The 9810-nt window shown below is 52.6% G+C and overlaps 1 protein-coding gene across 1 annotated transcript; it reads right to left on the bottom strand.

Moving 5' to 3' along the window:
* Positions 1-2624: 2624 nt before the first annotated feature.
* Positions 2625-8857, bottom strand: MFSD13A (major facilitator superfamily domain containing 13A; the record flags this gene model as incomplete). The annotated part of the gene is made up of 8 exons (XM_082002191.1): positions 2625-2878; positions 3089-3282; positions 3888-4059; positions 4793-4889; positions 5881-5998; positions 6909-7358; positions 8144-8223; positions 8693-8857. The coding sequence occupies 8 exons, from the start codon at positions 8855-8857 to the stop codon at positions 2625-2627; spliced, it is 1530 nt and encodes a 509-aa protein (XP_081858317.1).
* Between the last annotated feature and the right edge of the window lie 953 nt (positions 8858-9810).

Raw genomic sequence — 9810 nt, 5'->3', positions numbered from 1 at the left:
ACATGGTGTGCTGCCCCTGCAGGAGCCAGGCTCAGAGAGGCCGTAGGCAGTCACGTGTGGTGGTCTCTTCCCAGCTGAGGCCTGGCTGCTTGTTCACCTACCCCCCTAAGAGCAGACTTTTTTTTTTTTAAAAGCAAGAACCTGTTGGGTAGAAAAGGGCTGTCAGTGCTTGGCCTTTGCAGGAAAATCAGTTGTGTTCTTGCTGGTTTGCTGCAGTGTGTAGAGGGGAAGCAGCAAACCCCTCTGGGTTCAGTTGCTACGTGCCCCCAGGCAGTGCCAGTGATCTCTTCCTCCCCCTCCCAGCCCCTGTGCTGGCCTGGCAGAAGCAGCAGTGCGCCATTTTGTAACCTGCAGCGACGGACAGAAAGGTGCCGTCTCCAATCTAGTATTCATTTGATCTGCCTGACTGTTCCCTTGCACACTGTCCAAACCATGTTGCCTGGTGGTGCCCAGCATACTTAAATAAAGTAATTCATATACAACCCTCAAGCCTCCTGGCCTCATGTTCCCACATTTGCAATTCTGAGGAGGTAACTTGTGTTCTCTTGCCTATGCAGAACTGTTACTGGCCAGTCTGCAAGGAGATGCCCTCTTTGGTCCAGGATTGCCTTCCTGATACGGCTTTTGAGCTGAGGGAGGCAAGTCTGGAGCTGCAGCTGTGGTCTGCACTGGTGGTGTCCAACGCTGCCCTCCTCCTTGGCAACCCTTACCCCCCCAGACCTCACTTTCTCACTGCAGACCGGTCAGGGCAGCTGAGGCACAGAGCAGCCGTGGGTGAGGGCTGGTGGAGGCAGAGAGCAGCCCTGGCTGAACAAGGGCTATGGGAGTGATGCCACAGTCGTCATGAGAAGAGTTGGTGCCACCCAAGAACTCGCACAGTGAGCTTTGCTCCCAGGGCAGGCTGGTCCAGTCCCTGCACCCTTCCAAAGCACCAGGGGTGACTCACCTGCCCCCAGAAGACAGGTGATACATGAGCCTGCTGCTCCTCTCTGCCCCCTGCAGAACCAGGCACCAGCAGAGAGTTGTGCTGGAGAGGCACAGTCCCATTGTCTCCCACACCACCACGGTTATGCCCCTGCAGCACCATCTGAACCCAGCCAGGTTAGATCCACCTGCCAGAAAAATCACCGAGCAGTACAGAAAAGATCATCTTTAATTAATGAAGAATCATTCTCAAACTTTGTTAGAAGTTGCACAAATAACTTACGGTTGAGCCATCGAGCTACAGCACCCTCATGGCAGGAGCATCCTGGTCCAAGACAAAAGGCAGCCATGTCCCAAGGTGAGATGGCAGGTTTGTGGCCCGAGACCCCGGAGGGACCCCAGCACTACACAAAGAACAGCACGTCCCCAAGCAGCCTTTCAGGTGCTGCCTGCACACCTGCTGCAGGCATGCACAGGGCAGAGCTCTGCTTTGGCACATCTCTCTGCCTGCACCCAAACACACTGCAGGCACTGAGACGACACTTCCTGCACCTCAGGGATCCCTTTGGTGACCACCTGCCCAGTCTGCTCCCAGCCAGAACCAGGGAGGCCAAACCACCTGATCAAACTTGGGCACTGTTTCAAGTGGAGAGGAGCCGAGGTGTCCATCTCTCCCCACACAGGTAAAACCTCAACACTGTGACTGCCCGGCGTTGTGTCCAACAGGCTCCAAAGAGGAATTGAAGGCACAAAAGCAAGACCTGGTGTCTCCTCCAGGCTGCCTCACTGGGTGACCTGGGACAGCCATGGGCAGGGAGGCACTTCCATCGGCTTGGTTAGGGATTGGTTCCCTGACCTTGGCCCCACAGCCTCAGCCAGCATGGGAGGGGGCTCACAGCACAGCTGTGTGGCAGCACAGACTGGAAGGGGCTGTGGAGGGGAGAGGAGGGATAAACACAGGCAACGGGATGTTAAGATGTTCCAGCTCAAGGCTCTGAGCCCAGCGCTTTTCCCAGGCCCAGCAATAACTCCCTCTGCAAGGCCATGGGGAGGGAGCCTCAGCATAAATCAAGCACAACTGGCAGACCCTAGCTGTGCAGGATATTGTCCTGGGAACAAGAAATGCCCAAGAGCAGATTTGGTCCAAGAACCACAGTACTGTATGTGGGAGGGGTTGTGCCAGCTACTGGGAAAGGCCTTCAGGGCCCTCCCATCCCTGCTCCTGCCATCCTGAAATCGCTCACCTCGGTCACTTGGTCCCTCAGGAGCCTCCTACTCCACTCCCCGAAGCAGCGGGGCTCTAGCAAGGAAGGACTCCCTGTGCAGTCCCCTCCTGCTCAGCCAGAGAGGCTGCAGCTCCCCAGGGCCTTGCCCAGGGCAGAGGACTGCACCAGGGATGTGGCCCTGCACACACTCCAGCACGCACTGCAACCCAGCACCTCCCTGCTGGGATGAGCAGCCCTCTGCTCCCTGGGACAGGCCAGGATAAAGTGTTCTTGCTCCTGTGGCCAAGCGGTCTAGCCCAGGCCGCTCATACAGTGAACTTCTCTGCCTTCCCCAGCAACCACCTCCTGGAATGAGTAAACATTGGCACTACAGCATTTCACAGTTGAACCGTAAACATTGCGGTTTCTCAGCCTGCCATCCCTGCGCTTAGTCTGCCGTCCTGCATCAGCAACATCCGGGGGACTCAGGCAGCCCTAGATTGTTTTGACCTCTGGTGCTCGGCTTTGTGTCAGGCTTTGGCGCTGAGCCTTCACCATCTGCAGACGCTTCCCGTGCAAGCTGAACTGAGACCAGCTGAGGAGCTGCAGCAGTGCGCACGTGATGGGTACGAAGACGAGGAGGTAAAAGCAGCCCTGGCGAAGAGCTGGCTCCAAAACTGCGGCAGACTCCAGCTTCGGCTGGGCACTCACCACGTTGCTCAAGGGGTTGCGCTGGAAGATGTCATAGCCTGGTGTCAGAGAAGAGTTTGTGAGACTGGAGACAGTGGGGATGGACCCTTACCCATTCTCTCTGACTGGCCTTGGAGATGCAGAGACCAGGCACAGCTTAGCAACTGGAAGAGCCCTCCGTACCCACCCAGGGTACAGGACATGGTGAAGACACTAACTCACAGGTCTGCCCTCTCCAGCCCTGCTGCTTTCCCCAGGAGCAGCTTTACCTGTGTATGTGCAGAGCAGCCAGGTGCCGATCAGAGGGGCAAAGGTCTGGCCCGGCTTGGTGACCAGAGCCACCATCCCAAAGAGCAGTGCTGAGGCTGCCTGCTTCCTACGGTTCAGGACTAGATCCTCATCCACCAAGTCAGACACTACCAGGTTGAGCAACTTACAGGTCCCTTCTGTGAACACTCGGTTGCTGCAAAACAACAGGCAAAGCACTGAATAGAGGCATCAAGAAGTGACAGGAGTAGGTGAGACATGAGAGAAAAAGGAGAGGGACAAGAAAGGTTCCCCCAAACTTACAGTAAGAATTTCAGAAGCCCTGAGTACAGGAAGGGAACACTGCTAGCAATAAGTCTTGTGTACCCTGCAGCGATGCCTTGGATCAGTCCTGACCTGCCAGACAGGCCTTGGGACAGGACATGCTGGGCCAGTGGCTAACAGGCAGCTGCAGCACGTACCAAGGGCTATGGTCGCAGGCAGGCTGCAGAGGAGGAGAGCTCAGCTCAGCAGCCAGGAGAGGCTGCTGCAGGCTGCCACCAGCCTGACTGGATTCTCTGTCCTCGCAAACATCACTGCCTCCCTCATTCTGCTGCAGGCACAGGCAGTGGATTCTGCAGTGACCCATCCCACACTCGGGTGCCATCAGAGCTGGGAGCCACATGGCTTCTGTGTGACCCTGGCTACTGTTCCCCGCCTCCCACTCCTCTCCATAAAAGAGACAAGTCATTTTCCCTCCCAGGTGGCAGCGAGCTGGGGAAGCAGCTGGGAAGCCAGGGGAAGCGAGTGCTGCCTGCCTACCTGGCAATGAAGATGCAGAGCAGATACACCTGATCAGGTCCTGCCAGGAGCATGACAACACTGAGAGCCAACTTCAGGAAGAAGAGTCCTCGCACCACAGCATAAACCCCACAGCGGCGGCAGAGGGACAGGAAGTAGAGGTTGTTGAGATGGGGGGCAATGTAGGAAACACCTGAGCAGAAACAGAACCACAAATAGCTTGAGAGAGTTTTAGTATCCACCATGCCCCCAGGACCGATACTGAGAGAGGGGACAAGGCTGGCTCTCGCCAGCAGGGCTGTAGGACAAAAGTACAGAATAGCCCCCATGCACACACAGAAGGCTGTAGCAGATTTACTCAGTGGCTTATGGCACAGCACACACTCTTCCTACAGAGGGAGGCCTTCTTGCATGGGCAGGAAGGAAGAAAAGACTTGCCTAGTGTCACACAGGGGCTGGGACTCAGCCCTGGAGCAGAAGTGAGAGGGACAGGACAGTGTGACCAAACCTGGCCCACAAGAACCCTCCCAGGCTAACTCTAGGACCAGTGCCCACAGATCTGGGGCAGCCTGGAAATGGTCCACATGCCACAGAGAGAAAGGGATTAAATTCAGGGCTGTGTTCCCTGCCACATCCTGGGGACACTATCTGCAGCCACTGATGCTCAGAGAAATGCCTCCGTGGCCTCCAGGCCAGAGTTCAGCACATCGGGCTCATCACCACTAGAAAAGGCTCCCAGTTACTTCTATGCCCAGGAAGACACAGAGGTCCCAGGGAAGCATGCGGGATGTGTGCATGTGTGAACCTTACAGCCCCGAGACCTGCATGTGAGCGCACCTCTCCCCAGACGGGGTTTGGGAACAGCGAATCCAGTCTCAGGCCAGGTCCTAACCTGGCTGCTCCTTCCAGTCCCACCTGAGACTCACCGAGCAGGAAGGATCCAGTAGAGACAGAGATCTGGTCTGACAGCAGGTGCTCCAGGAACAGAGGGAAGAAGTTGCTGTTAAAGTGGCAGTGAAAAACCTGTGAAGGCAGCATGCAGACAAGCTGGTCAGCAGGGACAGCAGTAGGAGAGAACAGAAAAAGCTAACAGCCTTCTGGGCTCCGTTATTCTAGGAGCCCTGTGCCAAGGGACTATGCAGGAGGGGCCCAAGTACTTTAGCAGAGCAAGAGCTTGGCTATGGAGTTCATGACACTGTAGGCTTTGAAACTGCAAAGCTGCAATGCCACCAGCCACGCCCACTGCGTGCCTGGGGTCAGCACTGTTTCCCGGCTGCCGAGGCACTGCTCGCAGGGCACCTGCTCAGCACACAGCGCTGCTGGAGCAGGACAAGGAGGTGACAGCAGCGACCACAGGGGTTTGGGGGAGACAGTGGCACAGGAGGATGCAGTTGACAGGAGGACAAGGTGGCAGCGGGGCTCGAACAGAAAGATGCAGAGCAGCATCAACAGCCTGCCTGAGGGGAACTGAGGGATCTCTGGGGAGACAGAAGCTGTGATTGCAGCACACAAAGCTGAGGAAAGCTGGGCAGGCTGCCGGCATTTGGTAGTAATCACTGAAGAGGATGAAGAACAGAAATGGCAAAAGCCAGCTGGGAGGTGGATCCAGCTGGACAGCTGAGAACAGTGATGTGAGCCTCAGGAAAGCAGGAAGAGACAACTGCTGACAGCCACGCCAGCAAACTACACTCCTGAACTCATTCCCACCATGAGCCAGGCCTTGTGCTTTTGCACCCCAGACGGGCTGCCCAGAGCTCATCCAGCCCCAGTAATCCAGCGTACGCTGCAGAGAGAGGAAGAGCACCCCACAGCTCGCTCAGGAAGTATCCTCAGGTCACAAGCAGGGAGAGTGGCTACCAGCTGCTGAATCAGCCAGCAGGAGGCTCCAAGAGCAGGTGGGCGCTGGAAACACCTCTGCCCTTCCTGGGGAAGTCACATACTGCTGAATCACCATCTCAAACAGCCAGTGCCAGCGCTCATCCTCTGAATCACAATATTCCGCTGCTGTGCCTACCTGTACGAGGTTCATGCAGACAAACCAGAGGAAGTTGCGATGCCGGGAGAGCTGCTGGAGGTACTCTGCCAGGGTGATCCTCTTCTCCTGGGGGACAGAGAGTTTCTCAATGTACAGCCTAAAGGGAGAGGAGAAAAAAAAGCAATGGTGAATCCCTCACGTCAAGCAGAGGATAGCCCACAGCCCTCCCTGTGTAGATGCAGAGCTGTCTTTCCTCAGCTCCCATCCCAATCTTCCCTCTCCCTGGACCAAATCAAAACAGTAGTTTATAACAATGTTTGCTTATTGCTGGCAAGAACCACAGGCAACGGGTCTTCCAAAGAACACTGGTCTTCTCAACTCAAAATTCAGATTTCTGTCCATAAAAGCATTCTCCTCTTGTTAGCCATTCCACTACACACACGCTCCTCTTCCAGATCCCTGTGCTTAGCTCACCTGGCAGATCTCATCAGGATCTGCTATGTTAGTACAGCATAATGCTGGCAGCTCAATACAAGTGAGGCAGCCCAAGGAAAAGCAAGGGAGCTGAATGGGGAAAACCAGCTGCGTTGTGGCCCACCAAAAGCCCAGCCAGTATCAGGTAGCTAAAGCGAGTGAAAGCGCAAGAGACAGTCACTTGTCCAACTCCATAGGAAATGGGCAGCAAGGTGGTCTCATGCTCAAGCAGGAATGCTTTCATGATAAGCTGTTTCTGACATTTGCCACTCACAGGCCTTACTGGGTGCTCTAGATATTAACTCATTTCATGTTCCAAACACTGGATGGGCCATACAGCAGGTCAGGGCTCTGCCTCCAGTTTGGGCCAGGGGTGTCACGAGATAGTTTTGTCCTATTTTCAGAGGGCCTTAGGAGCCAGTGTGACAGAGGTGATTCTGAAAACTGTATCAACAGACAAGAACCATAAATGATTAATAAAAAATTTGCCTCATCCTGGATCTTTCCACACATGTAGTTTGCTGCAGTGCATAAAAGGACTCTACATATCTGTGCCAGGCCTTTGCCTCTACTGCAGAATTGATGATACTTACTCTTTTAGGGTTGATTCTTGGTCCCATTTGGCTTTTCCATCAGCTTCAAACCGCTGGCGGAGCAGCTGTGTGGACAGGGTAAAACCAACGATGGAGCAGAGGGCCAGCACGATGCAAAATATGCGAAAGGAAAAGAAGTCCTCTTTGTTCCACACTGCGTAGGACATGAACACAGAGAGGGAGCCTATGGCACTGAAGAGGGAGCAGTAGAAGTTGAGGCTAGTTCTGTCTTTTGCTGAAACAGCCAGGTCCGCGAGCAAGGCGTTGTGATGGAGGTCAACCATGGTGAGAAAGCTGTCATACATGCAAAGGCAGAGAAGGAACTGCAAACCAGGATGAGCCCAGGCAACCCAGAAAGCCAGGAAAGAGATGGCAAAGAGGGGGCCATTGTGGCTTAGCGCTCTGAGCCTCTTCAGAACTACTTCTGGGGAGGAAATCTCTGCGCCTGGCCTGCAAGAGAAGACAAAAATTTTACACACTTGGACAAAACCCTGCATGACCTCTCCAAGGAAGTCATGTGAGTGGCCTAGACACAAATACAGCTTTTGCTCATGCAACAAGCACCCACATCAGATATGTTCTCAGCTAATATGTGAATACACTGAAACTATGGGTTTAAGGAGGCCAAAAAGCATGAAGGGATTTTTTTTCTCCAGAGCACGTCTCTCCATGATAGTGCTGCACTGTCTGCGTTTTGCACAATGTAAATGATTTCAATGAGCACTTAAAGTTTTTATTAGTTGCAGGAAGCCACACCATGATTTTCATTAAAAGCTTGAGTTAAATACATAAGAAATGCTAATGGCCAACAGTGAACCATGATCCAGGCAGTTTGGGAACAACTGGTCTGACGCATTCCAGGTGGAAATAGTTGTCGTTTCCCACCTTGTGTCTCCCAAACCACATGCAGACACTCTCCAACACCCCACTAAGAGGCTTGCTCATATAGCAGGGGCCTGAGATTGTAAATGCCCATATTTTAGGTTCTGTACCACTCGTGATTGTTAAGGGTTAGGGTCACATCTACCCGATAGGTGTGTGACTTCCTCTATATAGCCAGGTACTGAAATAACATGCAAAGAGCACCGAACTTCAAAGATGCCAGGAAAAGGAGGTATTTAAGAGTTCCATGCCCCAGAAACCATTCCCACGCCATCATTTTAAAGCTGCCAATTTCACATCATCTTCCCCAGAGACTAAACAACTTCCCAGCCTCTGCTGGAAATGGAACTTACTGCTGTGTGCTAAGGAACACTCGGTCACTCAGCCAGCCAAACAGAGGGTCATTGAGGCTGTTCCAGATCAGAAACACTGTCTAGGAAACAAAACAGGACACTGAAACAAACCACAGGACAGCTCCCACGACAACTCAGTTCTGTTACTGAAGCAAGCAGTGCAGAGCTGGCACACTGAACAACCAGTGGGAACTATCCCAGCACACCTTCCCTGTCCCATCACTGCTGTGCGATTCCTCTGTCTGGGCAACTGCCAGATTAGCACAGCAAGGCCAGTGGTTTTCCCTGCTTGTGAAACACCCCGACATCCCCAGAGGAAAGGCAGTCTTAAGAAGAAAGTCTCTGGGTTTTCTATACCAGGTTGTTCTATCTTTATGTAAGTGGGAAAAACTGAAAAGCCAAAGTTAGCACTTGTAAGGCTCCCTTGCTCCCTCTTCTAAAGTGGAACATGGCTATTACAACTAACGCTCTTCACACTTTCTAGCAAGGAACAGTCTTGGTTTCAGAATTTCTTACTTAAGAGGGCAGAAATCTATGGAAAAGACTAACCTCTCCTATCCAAAAGGACAGTTTATCAATCTTGTAAACAGAGACAAAGGTGTCCACGTAGTACAGGAGGAATACATTGTGCAAAATGGAAACAAACAGCGACAGGGACCCGTAGATCACTGCAGTGGGCAGATGAAAAAGACAAGCCAACAGTCGCAGCCCCATATTGGTGTGGTCAGCGTTCAGCTCCCTCGATCACCTCCATTTCAGATGGGATGTCTCCTCCCAATTCCTGCTACATCTTTGTTGAGGCCAATCCATTGCTGCTCCTGCAGGAGAGAGAAAAACAAATAACAAACAAAACATAACCAGATTAAATTTCTTAAATTAACTAAAAGTTGAATCAAATTAATTGGTAAACCTTTGCCAGCAGAGATCAGAATTCATGTTGCTTTGAGGAGCTGTTCAAAAGTGGATTGGAGGGGATTTAAGAGACTAAAACCTGTCTGCTGCACTAAAGCTGTTTCATTAAGCTGAGGCCAGGCTGCGGGCTCCAGAGGATACAACTGTCTCCTCCTGAGCAGGCTGCCCTGTCCTTTACCCTGTAATGTTCCTTGTTATCCAGCAACTAGCCGATTAGCTCTTTCCAGCTCTTCAAAAGCAAGGTCATGGGAGGAATCAAGCTAGATGGCTGCAAACAAGAAAGCAGCCTTCAGAAAACAGACCTAGTCACTGACATTTTTTGGTACCGATGCGAATTTTTAGCCAAATAAAAATGGCAACAGCTGTGATGTAATCTCACACGTGCACACTGTTTTCCCCCAGCTGACCGCACCTGGGCTGGCTCCAACAGGAGTTATTTATGGCAAGCAGTGTTGCTGCTTTGTGGCATGAAGAGACACGACGGCATGCAGCAGACATGCTGCTGTCCTGCAATAAAGGCCACCAAGAGTCACTTAGCAGCTGTCCGCCTCGTCTTTGAGTGGTCTGAATTTTAAGATCAGTGTCTGACATAAAGATGCTTTGGCTAGACAGCAATATATATAGAAATAAAGCAAATGAAAACAGCAGCCTTATACCAGAAGAAGTTGCTGTATGTCCACAAGGGGCTGAGGTGTGAGGGGAGGACTCCTCACACCAGCACTGACTGAAGCTCAAGGCCAGGAGGTAGGAGCATC

This window comes from Phaethon aethereus, assembly GCF_964289735.1.
Source record: "Phaethon aethereus genome assembly, chromosome: 7".
NCBI lineage: Eukaryota > Metazoa > Chordata > Aves > Phaethontiformes > Phaethontidae > Phaethon > Phaethon aethereus.
Note: the sequence above shows the minus strand (reverse complement) of the source record. Positions and strands in the feature narration are given on the sequence as shown.